General features: G+C 41.5%; 1 protein-coding gene across 2 annotated transcripts in view; it reads left to right on the forward strand.

The window, feature by feature from the left end:
- kiaa1549la (KIAA1549-like a) overlaps positions 1-18,711 on the forward strand; it is a 220,819-nt gene that overhangs the window by 159,051 nt on the left and 43,057 nt on the right. For both annotated transcript variants that reach the window (XM_034878301.1, XM_034878302.1), the window contains one exon: positions 13,017-13,141. In XM_034878301.1, coding sequence (XP_034734192.1) covers positions 13,017-13,141 — 125 coding nt within the window. The remainder of the gene's footprint in view (positions 1-13,016; positions 13,142-18,711) is intronic.

Below are 18,711 nucleotides of genomic sequence, written 5' to 3' on the forward strand. Positions count from 1 at the left end.
ACTGTGTTAACAAGGGTCTTCACTTGATCCATTAGTGCAGCAAACTGGTCAGACGTAACATACTGGGGGGTCTGGATCTTGTGGGACATTGTAGCAGTCTCTTCACACATGTCTCCTTCATCAACCCATGAGATGCGGCTTGCCCTGTTCTTTATTTCATTGTCACTGCCCACAGCAGCTTTGAAGTTATGCTCATGGGCGTCCACAAACATTTGGGCCTCAACAAGGGAGCCTGGGTCACGATTCATGACTTCATAAGCCACCTTTTGGTTTCGTAAGCCTTTGAGGAAAGCATCAGTTGCTAGTTGGTCCTGCAGCTGGAGATCTACTCCTGGATATGCAAGTCTGATAAGGCGTCTCACCTCCTCTGCAAACTCAACTGATGTCTCTTGCCCCTGTCGGAGTTCTCCAAGCTTCCTCCTTAATGTGGTTGGGGGGTTGTTTTTCCCAAAGCGTTGAGTGAGTTGCTCTACCAGGAGAACATAATCTTCTCTTGTGTGCTCTGGTAGTGAACAGACGTACCGCACTGCAGCTCCTCTTAAACACTCATGCAGCCTGTCCACTCGTTCTATGGCACTCCACCCATATTTCCTGGCTTGATGTTCAAACGGCTTTAAAAAAGAGTCCCAATCCTCATTTCCATCAAATGTGGCTAATTTAGGCCCCTGGGGCTCTGACAATGTGTTGTAGCAGGCTCCAGAATTATTTTGCTTCCTTTCGTCTTGGTTAGCAAGCGTGTGTTGGATTTCACGCTCAGAATCTCTATTCTCTCTGCGTCTGCTGTCAAGATTTGTTGCCCGCCATGATGGGCCTGAGCTTTGAGATCTTTGATTTATGACCTCTAGTTTGGCTGCAAAGGGAGCACGATCTCTTGGTATAGTATTCATTTCAAAAGGGGCACTTGGGTCAGGTGCATGCCTTTCTTTTGTAGAATGCATTGAGCTTATGTCCTCTCCCCCTTTTGCAGTAACGAGTGATGGTGGTGTTGGTTGTGCAGCTGATTTTCCTGTTATGTGTGAAAGAACCGGGGCCAACATCGATTGAAGGTGTCTTGTTTGTTGATTTTGATTTTCCAACACAGCTTGCAACCATTCAGGAGCTATTCTTGCCTCTGCAGGGCCTGCCGTAGCGCCTGCCGTAGCGCCTTGTAATTCCTTAGTCATTTTATTTTTTATTTTATTTTTGGGGCACTTCCTGCGGTGCTCTTATTGTTAAAGGCACGTACCGGAAGTTGCGGGCACAGCAATGTTGCGGCAAATTGACCACTCTTTCCTTTGCGATCTTTTTTCTCTTTTCCAACACATCCGTGACGAGTTGTAGCTTAGCTCTAATGTTGTTAGTTAGCTCAGTATGCGTCAGGATATTGTCTTCATGATTGAATTCACTCACAGAAGTTTTGCAGAAGATCCCACTTCTGACACCAGTTGTCGGGCTTTACCTTCCAGTGGGATGGTGGTGCATTGGTATAGTTAGACACACAACAAGGGATCTTCTTTACAAACTTTACTTCCTCCAGTAACAGGTTAGTTTACAATCACAGCCAATGTTGTTCTAAGATGATCCACTGCGTTGTGTCGGCCTCTAGCTCAGACATAGACAGCGTTTTAGCGTGCCCATGCAGGGAGCCATGAGTGCCTTACAACTAGAAAAACTGAATCACAAGTCTTGCGATGGTAAACGTTACCTAGATTGGCTGTGTTGCATTTACTGACTAAACACTTGGCTCGGAAGAATTAAAACAAAAATACAAGACTAGGTTTATAGGCTTGTGAACAGCTGCCTTACACTATGCAAGAACTATAGACCAATATATCAGTTATACAACTTAGTCTCACACAAGCTCAGCTTTTTTTTCTCCGTGTGGCTCTTGCGCCCGCTTGTGGTGTGAAGCGTGTGTTCACGCTATTCTGACATGCACTCACAGTCACACCTCTTGTACAAAACTAATGAGCCAATTTTGTAAAATGTCAGGAATAAAAATTTAAAGTTGTCACAAAAAATAGTAAGTTAAAATATCAGAAAAATCTACTTGAGTACAGTTATACTTTACAAATACAAATACTTTGTTACTTTACTCAAGTACCCATCTCTGCTAAAAGCATGATTGCAACCCGTTGGAAGCTCCCCCATGACTTATCTGTTCAAACTGGCCCCCAGCCTTCCGGTTTTTAAATCGCGACTTAAAACACATTTTTATTCCCTGGCTTTTAATACAGCATGAGAACTGTATGTTGTATTTGTCTGGTGTTGTATTCTGTCTATTTATTGTTCCATGTCTATGTACAGCACTTTGGTCAACCTGGTTGTTTTTAAATGTGATTGATTGATACTGTACATGGATCCTTTCTGTTTTGGATGTCGTATACATTGAACTGTCTACGGCTCGTTATAATGGAGCCCCAGAACAGACTTTGACACTTGTCTTTGAAAGTCTTTGAAATCCATGCGGTGAATTTGTGTTAGTCTTTACTTCTGTTTGTTTCTGTTTGCATGTGTGATTGGTCCCCTGTCTGGTGCCTATCTATGCATGAATCTTTTTATGTATGTGTTTGTGAATGTCTGTTTTTGCATGTATTATTTGTAAGCTGTGGACGTCATTCTTTCTGTTGCATCCTTTTTGTGTTTCCTCGTCCTGTCTTTGCTCTCTGTATGTTTCGGCCCTGGGACATGTTTTTATGTTCCAGTGTTTGCCTGTGCACTGTAAACCCGGATAAGTAGAAACTACTTTAAAAAATCAAGGTAACTTATTGCCTTAACATTTTTAAGTGATGAAGAATTATTTGAATAAGTGAGGCGGACTACGTTCAATGTACTCTATGTGAGCCCATAATGGAATGGAATACAAAACATTTGAGTTAAATGTACTAATAACCAAGTTACAGTAACTGAAGCTACTTAGTTTAAACAATCATTCCCCCCCTATTTAACTCAGCTTGTTTAGCATTACTCCGTTACAAATTCAACTAAATTGTATATTCTAACTATGGTTGAGCGAGTACAGCATTATCTGTATCTGTATCTGTTTACCACATGAAATATCTGTATCCGTATCTTTACTCGGACTGAGCGGGGCCTAACCCGGAAGTGGTCAGGTTTAACCCGGAAGTGGGTCTGCTTGTCTTGAAATGGGCGTGGCTTTAACCGGTATGTTATTTTAAGCATGAAATTGACATGGGTTGTCAGAAAATGTCTGACATTGGTCAGAAATTGTTATATTTATTGCTGATTAGAAAACTATCTACATAACAGCATCAGCATTGAGCTTCAGATCAATGGTGTTGTCATGGTAACAAACAAACTATATACAGAACTAGTTTTGCAACAATAAATACAACAATGCGGTTGTAATTATTAAGTAAAATGTAATGAACAAGAGTTTTCATACTCAATATAACTTTCTTTTTGTAACTTTTAATTTTTCTATGATCAGTGTGCTAATTTCTTTTTTTTTGGTTCTTTTTTATTTTCACACCAGGTGTGTGTGTGTGTGTGTGTGTGTGTGTGTGAGTAAGAGATAGAGCGAGAGAGAAACACAGAGTTTCCAGTCTTAACAACTGCTCAAAGCGCTTTTACATCTTTTACATCTTACAGCTTTTACATCACACACATTCATACACTGTGGCCGATGCGCAGCACCGAGTGAAAGTTGGGGTTCAGTGTCTTGCCCAAGGACACTTCGACAATGACTGCAGGGGCGGGGATCGAACCATCAACGTTCCGATTGGCAGGCAACCGCTCTACAACTGAGCCACAGCCGCCCCAATGTAGCCACCACTACACAAAATCACTTAGGACAGGTGCAAGAAGCGTCCACAAACCATCTGGGTCATAATATTGGAGTATGCCTCCTCCAGAGAAGTTTTTTATTTCTTCAAACAATAGCAGTAAAAGCAGTAAAAGAGTAAAAAGACTATTGCCACATGCACATCTTAAAATAATATGTATGGTAGAGAACAAGGGGAGCAAGGGAGGCATCGCACACTGAAATGACAGCTAATCATTTTCACTTACAACTAAGCCAAAAGAAAAACAGAGTTACTTTTAGCAGGGCACTAACAAAGAAGAAATCAAAAATAAATCAAGAAATTAAAGCTAATTGGCTAACTAATAATGTAAGTTAATGTGCACTAACTTACCAGGAGGTTTGCAGTCTATGAAATAAATAGACTCAATTTTAAATGAGGTTTGATCAAATGTACGTCAACATCAGGGACACTGGACAATAACATCTAAAAATCACAAACTTATCCGTGACTCCATCTGGAAAATAATTCATGATTTCGGATTTTGTTTTTCACCTTCTGAACTTACCGTTCGAGACGCTTGCAGCCATACAGTCTTGTTAGTAACAGGCAAAACATGATAATATTGAGTTGTTAAAAAGTATAGTTTACTCAGAATTCATAATAAATGTAAAGAAATTACACATGTTTATATAGTGCTTTTCTAGTCTTAACAACTACTCAAACCGCTTTAAATAGTACAGGAACCATTCACCATTCACACACATTCATTCACTGTGGCCAAGGCTGCTGTATAAGGTGCCACCTGCTCATGAGATACACACTCAAACACATTTGCACTCCAATAGCGCTGCATCAGGGACCACTTGGGGTTCAGTGTCTTGCCCAAGGACACTTTGACATGGGACTGCAGAGCCAGGGATTGAACTACCAACCTTCTGAATGGCAGGCAACCGCTCTACCACTGAGCCACAGCAACCTTGAAAATAAAAAAAAACATTTGATTGCAATAAACAGTAAAGTGACAGTCTGCTAACAGTTATTTCTTGTATGTTTTTATTTAAATCATTTTGTGAATTCATCTGTGAAAAGTGTTCTATGAATAAAATGCACCTATTTACTTTTTTACTTTCCTGAAGGAAGTTATATAAAAAGACTGATAGCATTCTCATGTCCAGATCGTATTGTGGTAAAGCCAGGCAAGGGTCAGCTTGGCTTAGCATGAAGCCAAAAGTGGGGGGAAACAGCAAACTTCTGATGTTCAAAAACATTATTACCTCCAAAACTTGGTAATTACAGTAACACGTTGCACCGTGTTTGTTTAATCACATCATAAAAATGACATTTTTGGATTTTCGGGAGTTAGTGCTGCAATTAGTTTTTGGCAACTGACCTTTCCTGACACAAAGCTAACTGGCTCCTGACTAGAGCTGCACAATTAATTGAATTTTAATCGCAATCAGGATTTTGACTTCCCACGATCAAATTTGCGTGATCGAGCGATATATATTTTTTAAAGCGTAATTTCATAGAGTTTTTTTGCAAAGCCAATCCACCGCTCCGTAAACCACTGTCTGCTCATATGCCAGTCAAAGTAGTTCCATGCACCCCGCTTAGTTTCTAGATGTAGACAGTCTGAGAGGACAGAGTAACGGGAGGAAAACTCAACAAAGAGGAGTCGGTTATACGTCGGTCTCAAGGTTTACCAGTTTACCAGTAAACGCAACATTTTGTCCCGTCTGTTGTTTTTCAGACAACAGCAGTGACCAGTGCTAGTCACTGCTAGTAACGTCTGTTAGCTGTTAGCTCCTCTAGGACACACCGGTGCTAATGTCCTCGCATCCGCTGCAATGCTGTTTTTATGGATATGGTTTAATTTTGCGTTACATGACCCATTTTGTCTGTGAAGCCGTGCCTGTGTTGGATATCCCCTCTACTCTCTCTCGTCTCACTCTACGCGCCCGGCCACACAGCGGCTACCGGTCCACACTTCTGACATTTTTCCACAGTTTCAATTGTCATTAACACAGCTGTATATTGTTAAAAATGAGGGGCAAACCTCAGTGACAATACAGACATTTCAAACACACAACTTGTGGATCCACCATTCGACCCGTGCTGGACCCGTTCATAATGAGTCAGCCGTCTCTCTTTGATTGGCAAAGCATTGTTCCGTCTTTGGTCTGTCTGTACCGGAAACCCAACTCTAGTTGACCAATGTGGAAAGGATGACAGCAAAAAGACCCTTCCATGAAGAAGGAGCTGAGAGAGTTACAGAGTTACAGGAACTTTAAACTCCCCCAAATTGGTCCAGTTGGAACACAAAAGAAAAAAGTGTTCAAGGAATGTTATGTTTTAGGTAATGCAAAAATCTCTTTGCTCAGAAAGCGGCTAATGAAACAAAGGTCCTTCTATAGACCAAAGTGACCCTCAAATTGATAGTTATCATCACACCAATCCTTGGCCTTTGCGCTGCAGCTAAAGTTTACTGACACAGCCTTTCTGTAATCTGCAAGGTGTAAATTCAAATTATGTTTGTGTCCTATACATAGTTACATAACAAACCATCCATCCATCTTCATTTTTATGTTTATTTGGGGTTGGGTCACTAGGCCTCTTCCCAGCTGAACTGAAACAGGGTGCATCCATACTAAACAAATAATATGATCAGATCAGGGGCCTGTTGCACGAAACTAGTATAAGGGATTAAGCCGGGCTACTCAAGTTATCCTGGCTAAATTTAGCTTGGAGTCGGTTGCACGAAACCGGATTGAATTAAGCCCAGCCAAGTAACCATGGAGATTTATTCTTTGCGGCTAGCCTGGTCCAGAGCAGGCTAACAGCCAGGCTAAGATTAATCCTGGAGTCTCATGTGTCAAATCAGCTGCGGCTCTGATCCGAAATAAACGTGTTTAACAGTTATTCCGTTGTCTTCTGCATGTGTTCTGCTTTATTTTTATTAACATGCATTAGCCTACTTGTCATTATTGTTGTCGCGAGTTGGATTTAAACCCTACTACAGCTGTTTAGATGTTTAGGAATGGCACTGGCACCCTGATGCGGAGTGGGACTTTTCCCGGTGGGACGGTACTGTTTCGAGGCTGCCTGGCGTGTGGCTGCCCGGTGGCCGGTGGCCGCTGCCCGGTGGCCGCTGGCCGGTGGCCGCTGGCCGGTGGCTGGTGACCGGTGGCCGCTGCCCGGTGGACGGTGGCCGGTGGCTGGTGACCAGTGGCCGCTGCCCGGTGACCGGTGGCCGGTGACCGGTGGCAGCCGCCTGCCGTCAGACCTACGAGTCGCGTCAGTGTCCACTCTCTCTGTAAAAGTAGAGATGAGCAGCGCAGCGTCCGTGGTCTCAGCTTCAGGTTTATACAGGACGCGCTTGAAGATTAAGTGTGACAATATTAATGTGGTGATATTCCCAGATGATATTAATGTAGTGATATTCCCAAATGATATTAATGGCAGACTGGTCAGGGAATACATTCATGATTTCATTTTCTTGTTGCTCATCCTTCTCTAATAAAGGACAGTTTGCGTTACTCCTTAATATGTAGGCACAGTGTTTTTTATTATAGCTTACATTGGTTTCATAACCTTCTCAATTAGTCTCACATCCCTGGACCAATAACGTGGCCCATATACAGTAGGCCTACGTATGTAGTGTAGTTTACGTTCATCACACCGGGAACAATGCAATGGTTCTTAATCTTTTAATTTTTGTGCGGTCACTTGTCAGAAGAATAACCCATGAATATTGTATTACAAATGCTCACAGCGTGTTTTGAAGTCACTTATTCATTTTTCTAGTTGTTGTCCCTTTCTGATTGTTCTGTATAAATATTAATTGTAGCCTACAAAGAATTAGATATAGCGTATGGTTGTAAAACATGTTCTCGCATTGTGAATAAGGGTTCGAAATTAAGCCTATGTCCTTAGGGTCCATTTCCCAAGGAACATTATTCCCTCTGCTCACTTTTAAGGCAAAGGCTGAATAATAATACATTTTATTTATATAGTGCTTTACATGGTAGGCTAGTCAAAGACACTATACAGTAAAGCCAGCACATTTATCACATAAAAACAGACACATGAAACAAGCATATTTAAAGCAATTAAAACACAGTGTAGCTTACAACTTTGTAAAATGTGGAGTGACTATAGCCTAAGGAGATATTTTTACACCCTACACATTCAGTCGGGTCCGCGTCTGTTCGGCTTTTTCTCTCCGTTTGATAAGAGCCGTATTTCCCTTTCTCCATATTAAATCCTTCCCCTCCTCGTTACTTTCCATTTAAGCTTCTGCTCATTGGGTGAAACATATGGCGCATGTGTCTTCTCAATTCTGCATCAGTAAATCTGTGATCGATACCATGGTCTATGTGAGAAAGCCGTGAACGTGCACTTATCCCAGCCATCTACACCTGGCTTGACATAGCTTCACCTGTTCATCCTGGCTTGGCAATCGTGCAACCGATTAAGCCGCGATGAGCAGATCACACTAAGTCAAGCTGCGCTTTTTCACTTATCCTGGATATCTTTATTCTACTTTCGTGCAACAGGCCCCTGGTGATCTTGTTTCCTTGGATCAGGGAGGCTCCAAAATCATGGTAGCAGTTGTTGCCATGGTCCCGCTACATGTTCTGTGATGCCATGTTACATCCTGCTCTCTCTGCGGTGCCCTGCTATGTCCTGCTACGCTCTGCGGTGACCTGCCACATCCTGCTATGCTTTGCGGTGCCCTGCTACGTCCTGTTGTTCCTTGTAATGCCGCACAGTGCCCTACTATGCCATGAACTACTACAAAGAACTACTACAAACTACTATTTTTTGTGACTGTTATTGCCACTCTTCATTCTAACCCCAGTCGGTCGTCAGACACCACCTACCAAGAGCCTGGGTCTGTCCGAGGTTTCTGCCTAAATGGAAGTTTTTCCTCGTCACTGTCGCACTGTTGATTGCTCTGGAGGAAACTACTAGAACTGTTGGGTCCTTGTAAAGTCTGGAGTGTGGTCTAGACCTACTCTATCTGTAAAGTGTCTTGAGATAACTCTTGCTATGAATTAATACTATAAATAAATTTGAATTGAAAATTGAAATTGAATTGACTGTGGGGACCATTTTAGCACAGTGAACTCATTGTCATTTTCAAGAATCCAAATTTGAAATGATTCTAGCTTTTGTACATGGTGCATTATCCTGCTGGAAGTATCTATCAGAGAATGGGTACATGGTGGCCATAAAGGGATGGACATTGTCAGAAACAATGCTCAGGTAGGCCGTGGAATTTAAACAATGCCCAATTGGCACAAGGGGCCTAAAGTGTGCCAAGAAAACATCCCCCACACCATTACACCACCACCACCAGCCTGCACAGTGGTAACAAGGCATGATGGATCCATGTTCTCATTCTGTTTGCGCCAAATTCTGACTCTACCATCTGAATGTCTCAACAGAAATTGAGACTCATCAGACTGTGCAACATTTTTCCAGTCTTCAACTGTCCAATTTTGGTGAGCTCCCGCAAATTGTAGCCTCTTTTTCCTATTTGTAGTGGAGATGGGTGGTACCCGGTGGGGTCTTCTGCTGTTGAAGCCCTTTCGCCTCAAGGTTGTGCGTGTTGTGGCTTCACAAATGCTTTGTTGCATACCTCGGAGTTAATGAGTGGTTATTTCAGTCAAAGTTGCTCTTCTATCAGCTTGAATCAGTCTGCCCATTCTCCTCTGACCTCTAGCATTAACAAGGCATTTTCTCCCAAAGGACTGAATGTTTTTCCTTTTTCACACCATTATTCGTAAACCCTAAAAATGTATGTGCCCAGTAACCGAGCAGATTGTGAAATACTCAGAATGTTCCGTCTGGCACCAACAACCATGCCACTCTCAAAATTGCTTAAATCACCTTTCTTTCCCAATCTGACATTCAGTTTGGAGTTCAGGAGATTGTCTTGACCAGGACCACACCCCTAAATGCATTGAAGCAACTGCCATGTGATTAGTTGATTAGATAATTGCATTAATGAGAAATTGAACAGGTGTTCCTAATAATACTTTAGGTGAGTGTAGGTGGTAATAGGTGGTGCAGAAACAGCAACAAATAAAGGGGGCTTAGCTGCAGCCAGTATGAATGGTGACAGTGTGGGTTTGGAGCTGAGTTAATGGCGAAATGTTGTAGCCCTACAATGAAGCAGTCTGCCATATGATGTCAGTCAAGCAGTGAGTCACAGTGGACCCAGTACAGCACTGTCCATCTGCGGCTTCCTGAAATACCATACACACATTAATATATAGAGCCTCCGATAATGTAAAAAAAACAACAACAAAAAACAGACCACGCACCTTACATCTTTTGTTTTCTCATCAAGCCAAACAACATGAAACTGCACAAATATGTCTTTTTGTTTGTTTTTTTGTTTTTTAGAGTGTGTTTATTGCAGTTCAACCTTGCGTACTGACCACATTTTGTTTCACACAAGCAACTTAATTTTCCGTTTTCTTATCCATACAATAACATAACAACATCAATAACAATAACATCAACAACAATGAGCAAAAATAAAGAATGTAAAAATTGTAGTTATGTGGCAGTACATTATGGTGAGACACCATAGCAAATTTTAAGACTTAGTTAAGAGAACAGAAAGCAAACCTTAGACAATCACACCGCTAACACCCTCAGACCCCACAAGTGTTTTAAAATCGGAGCCCATGCCCTATTAAATACACTTTTCTCCCTGAATTTGTGAATCTGAGCTTTTCCAGATGGAGGACCTCGCCCAGCTCTCTTAACCACATCTCAAATGAGGGCGCTGCCTCGGACTTCCATAATCGCAATATAATCCTTTTAGCCAGAACCATACCCAGCTACACCGGACATTTGTCCCTGCCAGAGTTCACAACAGTGTCGAGGTTTTGTAGAAATGCTCTAGTTGAGAAATAAATTCATCCAGATCCACTAACCTCTTTCCTGCTTGTTTTCTCCTACCTGCTACATAAGATACATTGGTCCCTCTAAGCACTGCTTTGATTGATTCCCACAGTACTGAATCATCCACGTCCCCTGTGTCATTGGTGGCAATAATGTCTGGCAGCCTGACCGACATATAGTCCAGAAAACCTTTATCTTTTAAAATTGTGTTATCAAATTTCCAAGTGTATTCACCTCTAAAAATGTTGAATCTGATGTCAAGTTACATGGGAGCATGGTCACTTATCAAGATATATGGTATTGTATGGCTACAACATTGGAGACAAGTTTAGAGTCCAGCAGCATAAAATCATCCTAGAATAGGAATTGTGCACGATCCACTTAACAGTGTTGTTGACGAAGTTTTCTTCTCCCAGTAGTGCTGGAATAAGTTTTGAAACAAAATGCCTTTTTTTGCCTTTGCCGTCTAGATCTAGCTACCAGGTCGTCCACTCGCTCGCTGATCAATCTAGCCTCTTCTGCCCATCTTGAACACTGATCCTCTAGTTTTTTAATTCAGGCCTCATGTTCGTTTAGCCCTCCTTCGTTTGAGATAACTCTTTGCTCCACAGCATCCAGTGTCTGTTTCAGACCAGCGATGGACGAATTGAGCAAGTCGAACTTACAGTCGACATTCTGGTTTAGTTTGTTAATAGCTGCCATGACGTCCGTCATTGTCGGCGCCTCGTCCGTCACAGCATTTTGATGCTAGTTGTAAGCGGGTTAGCTTTCGTCTTGTCTCTCGTTTCTTCGGTTGTAGTTTGTCTTTCTGTGTTTTTGGCTTTATTCGTCTTCACCCTGATGCCACTGCATGTCAACACCAATCACCGCCAAGGCTCCCGGCTATCTTCCCAAAAATATATAGTCTTAATTTGTCTTTATTTGGTGGAGGAAGCAGAGCCTCTCTAAACGTGACTAGTCCATCACACGCTCAGCCGCACAGAGTTGCACAGAGTTGTTTTGTTTCTAAATACATTTAGTATTGTTCTAATCCAAATTTTGAGGGTTGCCATGTCAATAATTAAATCTTACATTAGTTACAGAATAAGACAAAGTTCATTATTTTTTGATTGCATATCAGGGCCAATGGAAGCATGGGGGAAAAACAACAACATATAACACCAGGAAGAAATCAGAAAATCTGCCTTTCAGAAATGTGCATGAAGAACCTGGTACAGATAAATCAAATTGTCTAACACACACCTTATGTACGGACAATTATCCTTTTAAGTTCTCACATAGTTGGGTTCTTGTTTGGTTGTTAACATTTATCATTTACTAGGTCAGGGGTGTGAAACATGTGGCTCCTGGGCCAGAACCGACCCACCAAAGGGTCCAATCAGGCTCACTGGATGACTTTGCGAAGTATGAAAATTGCAGAAAAGTCATTAATTCCAATTCCATATGTACCACTTTAATCCCAGAGAACAAACCAATTTGTTTTCTCCATAAATTTTATGGGGGGGGGGCATCTTATCCCCTTTGTGCATGCATCAGCATTGTGTCATAAATTCAGTGTTCATTCAGTGTTTTTACTCTTGTTAATCGCAAATGTTTGTTTTGGAGAGGAGGAAATCTTTGTGGATAATGCGGTTCCTGGTAAAAACCTGAAGGAAACCTAACCACGGGGAGCTGATTGCAATGATTGATAGCAATGGTGGTGAATACAACAATTCCCACGCTACCTCATAAAGTCACCAAACTCCCTCTTTTGTTATTGCTTGATTAAGAGACCCCTAGCTGGTGGGAAATTACATAATGTGTGTTTAAAGACTGGATACATGGGTAAACTGTTATCCTGGCTCTGCCCATCCCACAAAAAAAATCTTTTGTTACACATTTTTGTGGGAATTAAATAAACATAATGTAAAATGTAAATACACTTTAGAGGTGTCGAAAAGTGGAGTTCTTTATTTGCTATACTAAGATAATCATCTGCTGATTTCCCTAAATTCCCTGCATTTCCCTTCTGCAGACTAGGCCAAGTGCAGTACAGAAAACTCTAGGAAGCTTAACATCCAACCTTAAATGCACTTAAACAGAGGTTGAGCCACTCATTCTAGGGCAGAAAGCTTCTTGAACACAAGGAAAGTCAAATTAAATCCATTCACATTGTGCTAGAAACTGATGTGATCAGCAAGCTTTTCCCCCTTGTTTGACAGATATGCTTAGAGGATTGAACAAAATTGCTGTTTGAATGTTTTGGGAATTTTTGGCACATTTTGTCATATGTCTGATATGTCTTTATGGCTTACGGGAAGCACTGTCTCTGTCTAACTCTTTCTAACCTATTTGTCTTCTTCTTCCCAGACCAATACGAAGACCATGCAGGCTCTCTGCGTCTAATCACCATTAAACCCATGACTGCTCAGCCAACATACTCCTATCCCTCCTCCTCATCCCACAGCCAAGACTCTGTGGTCCTCAATGTGGAGGTGAGTTCACATACATACAAATATGTAACATACACACACACCTTCAAGGCTTTATAGCACTCAGTTGTGAGGTATGTCTGCAGCACTGACAGTATAGGGCAGAGCAATAACTAGATCATCATCATCATCATAAAACACAGCAGCATTTGATGGCTGCATGCATTAAAGCCAGAGTGCGGAACTTTTACATATCACATCTTCTCAGTCCTAAAGTTACGGTGTCTGACGGGCAAATGCACTGCAACTTATAGACAAAACACAAGCAAATTAAGATAACATCTTCATAAATTTGAAAACACATGCGCAGCATTTAGCAAACACGCTTCAAATATCTTGGTGTGGAAAATGAAAGACCAGCGCTTGTCCATACCTCATTACTACCACTTAGGTGACCTTGAGCAATTTACACCATCACGCACCTTGAGATCCTTGGGCAGAGGTCTGCTATCTGTTCCAGAGTCTCGACTGTAAACTAAAGGGGACAGAGCGTTTGCTATCAGCGCCCCGAGGCTCTGGAAAGCCTGCCCGAGGAAATCAGGTCAGCTGAGTCAGTGAACTCTTTTAAGTCCCTTTTTAAAACATACTTTTATAGGAGAGCCTTTCCCGATTTTATTGACTTTACTTTATCCCTTTTATTTCATTGTATTTTACAAATTTTATATTTAGCTATATTTTAATATTTTAATGTTTTCACGCTTTTGTCTTTCTGTATTATTGTCTCTTGGATATTATTGTCCAAAAAACAAGTAACAAGTAAGTAAAAACAAGTAACAGTGCTTTGACAAGTGTAAACACTTGTCAAAGCACTATGTTACTTGTTTTTTGAAAAGTGCTCTACATATAAAGATTATTATTATTATTATTGAGCAAGGCCCTCAACCTCTGACTGTTGTTTACTCAGGTATGAATGTGGAACTGTGTAAATGTGATGAGGGACTTCCTGCAAAAGATGGCTGCCTCTCAGTGTACCTGCCCTGAATAAATAAAGGTTAAAATACACACATCACAACCAAATAAACAAACGCGCTGCAAATACAGAAACAATGCAAAAATCCCCAAAAACAAATGCAACAACAAAAACGCTGCAATTGCACATTGGAGGTTCTCCAGGCCTCTAGATTAGTGTTAATTTTGTCAACTATTTTCAATTTAGTCTTAGTCTTGGGCCAAATGTCCTTGCTAGTTTTAGTCATATTTATTCATTCACATATGTTTTTTTGTAACTCAAGTTTTAGTAGACAAAAGGTCTTCTCATTTTTGTTTAGTTTTCATGAAAAGAGAACTCAGGTATCTTAGTCTAGTTTTAGTCAAAACATTTTAGTCTTTTTTAAATAAATTATTTCTGAGATTGTAGCTGATAACCCTTTCAGTCAAATAGTGTTTTCACACATCTCAAATATTGGTTAAGTGTCATAATTACCTGAAAAAATACACTTGTTGAATGATTTTTGTTGAATGTAACTTTGTTAAACGCGTCTGGTTTTATATCGAGCGTCTTCCTTCATACAATCGTACACAGACACACGTTAAATAAGCGCCAGGGCTCTTGGGCTCTACAGCACGTTTTTTTGTTGCCAGCAGTTGCATACATTACTCCAACCGCTCTGCAAGCTGTTTAAGAGCAGCTTTGCCAGCACTCCTCTCCTACGCACTCTAGCGGCTTCTCCAGCAGGCTGAACCGGGCTTCCTCCCTCCCCTGCCCGGGCCATATCCAAATCTCTAGGTTCAATTCAATTCAATTTTTATTATTATTGAGTTATCTCTAGACACTTTACAAGACATTACTCCAGAATTTACAAGGACCCAACAGTTCTGTTAGTTTTCTCCAGAGCAAGCAACAGTGCGACAGTGGCAAGGAAAAACTTCCCTTTGGGAAGAAACCCTATGACAGACCCAGGCTCTTGGCAGCCGGTGTCAGATGACCGGCTGGGGTTAGATTAGAAGATACTTTATTCATCCCACAGCAGGAAAATTCCCTTGTTACAGCAGCGTTCTCTACAATGAAAGCAAAACAAACAAACAAGTAAACACACAAGAAAAACAGGCAAACAATAGACAATCTACAGAAGGTAGACTGAAGTAAAGTAAAGTGAAGTGGCGTCACATTAGGTATTGTAAAGTAAAGTGCATGAAGAGCCGCAATAACAGTCACAAAAAATAGTAGCTTGCAGTAGTTCTTTGTAGTAGTTCGTAACATAGCAGGGTAGTGCTGCACAATTAATCACATTTTAATCACAATCACGATTTTGACTTAACTTTTGAACTTTTGATTTTGACTTGACGAAGTGATTTTTTTTATTTTGTTTAAAGCGTCATTTCATAGAACGCTCCGTTTTTTTTGCATAGGGCATCTATCGCTCCGTAAACCCCTGTCTGCTCATGTGTCAGTCAGTTGTTCCCTGCATTGCGCAGCTTAGTTTCTAGCTGTAGACAATCACAGAGGACAGAGTAACGGCAAACCAGTATTTGTACCAGTGCTTCCGCGGGTAACTGCTATTGCGGCCGCCATGACAAAGAACACAGAAGAAGTTATTGAATGCAACTGACTTCACTTCGTAGATTAATAGCGTGTGAGATTGAGCCTGTTGGACCTGCAAGAGATGTGACCAATGGCCAGAATATCATAGTTCATAAAAATGCAGCGCAGTGACAATACAGACATTTCATAAACACGACGGGTGTATCCGTCATTTGACGCGTGCTGGGCCCATTCATAATGAGTCAGCCGTCTCTCTGTGAGTATATCCATTGCATTTGAAAAACTTCAAAATCAACAAATAATCGTGAGAATAATCATGATAACAATATTGATCAAAATAATCTTGATTATCAATTTGGCCATAATTGTGCAGCCCTAAAGTAGGGCACTGTGCGGCATTCTAAGGCACAGCAGGACTTAGCTGGGCACCACAGATCGTGGCAGGATGTAACATGGCATTGCAGAACATGTAGCAGGACCATGGCGACTGCTGCAACCATGATTTTGGAACCTCCCTGATCCAAGGAAACATGTTGGGGGGGAAAGAACATAAGGACTCCGGGGAATGACTCCCCGGAGCTAGGTTAGTAACAAGCATTTCTGGGACATGGATGCACACAATGGAAAGATAGAAAGATAGATAGATAGATAGATAGATAGAGGAGAGAGGAGCTCAGTGGGTTGAAGGAAGTCCCCCAGCTGTCTAAAACTATTACAGCATAACCAAGAGAGACAGGGTAAAGAGAGGAGCCTGGTCAGGCTAGAACTCTCCCCAAGCGGATCGGGCTGTATGCCCTGCCTCCCTCTAATTTTATTATATTTTTGATTATATGATAGGTAAATCTGACAACTATGACAAGAAGCAGGTGGGCCGGGTTAGGCGGACGCTGCGACTCTTCACTCCCTAACTATATTTAATTCAATTTTAGAGGTGCTTAGTGAATCATGGGAAGTCCCCCAGCAGTCTAGGCCTATAGTGGCGTAACTAATGGATGGTTTAGGACTTTCCTGAGCCAACCCTAACTATAAGCTTTATCAAAGAGGAAAGTCTTAAGCCTACTCCTAAATGTGGAGACGGTGTCTGCTTCCTGAGCCCAAACTGGAACCTGGTTCCACAGGAGAGGAGCCTGATAGCTGAACGCTCTGGCTCCCATTCTACTTTTAGAGACTCTAGGAACCACAAGTAACCCTGCATTCTGCGAGTGCAGTGCTCTGGTGGGGTAGTAATGTACTATGAGCTCTTTAAGATAAGATGGTGCCTGAACATGAAGAGCTTTGTAGGTGAGAAGAAGGATTTTAAATTCTATTCTGGATTTTACAGGAAGCCAATGCAGAGAAGCTAAAACAGGAAAGATGTGATATCTTTTCCTGGTTAATGTCAGAACACATGCTGTAGCATTCTGGATCAGCTGAAGAGTCTTTATAGACTTTTTCAAGCAACCTGATAATAGAGAATTGCGGTAATCCAGCCTAGAAGTAACAAATGCATGGACTAATTTTTCTGCATCATTTTTAGACAGGATATTCCTGATTTTTGCAATATTACGTAGTTGAAAAAAGGCAATCCTTGAAATTTGCTTTATGTGAGAATTAAAGGAAAGGTCCTGATTAAAGATAACTCCAAGATTCCTCACAGTGGTGCTGGAGGCCAGGGTGATGCCATCTAGAGTAACTATCTCTTTGGATAATGCGTCCCGGAGGTGCTTGGGCCCCAGAACAATAATTTCATTTTTATCTGAGTTTAGCATTAGAAAATTACAGGTCATCCAGGTTTTAATATCCTGAAGGCACACTTGAAGTTTAGCTAACTGATTAGTTTCATCCGGCTTGATTGACAGGTATAATTGAGTATCATCTGCCCAAAAATTAAAGTTTATGGAGTGTTTCCTAATAATATTGCCTAAAGGAAGCATATGTAATGTGAACAGGATTGGGCCGAGCACAGATCCTTGTGGGACCCCATGACTAACTTTGGCGTGCACGGAGGATTCATCGTTAACATGAACAAACTGAGATCAATCTGATAAATAAGACTTAAACCATATTAGGGCAGTTCCTTTAATGCAAATTAAATTTTCCAATCTCTGTAATAAGATATGATGGTCAATAGTGTCAAATGCAGCACTAAGATCTAATAACACCAGTACAGAGATAAGCCCTTTGTCTGATGCAATTAGGAGGTCACTAGCAATTTTCCCAAGTGCTCTCTCTGTGCTATGATTAACTCTAAATCCCGACTGAAAATCCACAAATAAGCTGTTGTTATGCAGGAAGTCACACAGCTGTTTGGCAACTACTTTCTCAAGTATCTTAGAGAGAAATGGAAGGTTGGATATAGGTCTATAGTTGGCTAAAACATCTGGATCAAGGTTGGGCTTTTTCAGAAGACGTTTAATTACAGCTACTTTAAAGTACTGTGGTACATAGCCTGTTAATAAAGATAGATTGGTTAAATCTAGTGATATACTGTTGACCAAGATGGCGGCGCGAGTACATCGCAAGGTTCACAGTCTCTCCAGATTCTACAATTTTGCGTAATTTGTCATCCTCATTTCGGGTTTGTTCGTGCAGAACAGCTGTGCCTTTACATCGTACAACCGACGTGAGCTTTTGGTTTTCACATTCCACACATTCCGGCGGATAGAACACTAGATTGCTCCGGTAAGACCAGAGGTGGTGGATTGTGCATTTACATTAACAAAGCTTGGTGCACAAACTCTGCTATTGTTGGGAGACATTGTTCAGCTAACCTTGAGTTTCTCATGGTTAAATGTAGACCATTCTATCTACCACGGTATCTCTTCACGTGTACGATTATCAATGCAGCCTATAGTCTCCCGGATGCTGACGCCAAGTCTGCTATGAAAGAACTTCATGCAGCCATCAGTAGACAACAGACAGCTGTGTTTATTGTTGCTGGCGATTTTAATCCCTCAAACTAAAAGTCGGTGCTACCAAAATTTCACCAGCATGTTTCTTGTCACACCAGAGGAAACCATGTTTACACAAACATGGCTGGAGCCTACGTCGCGACACCCCTCCCCCACCTGGGACAGTCAGATCACCTTTCTTTGTTCCTCACCCCCAAATA

Source organism: Etheostoma cragini, chromosome 8 (genome assembly GCF_013103735.1).
Source record: "Etheostoma cragini isolate CJK2018 chromosome 8, CSU_Ecrag_1.0, whole genome shotgun sequence".
Classification (NCBI taxonomy): domain Eukaryota; kingdom Metazoa; phylum Chordata; class Actinopteri; order Perciformes; family Percidae; genus Etheostoma; species Etheostoma cragini.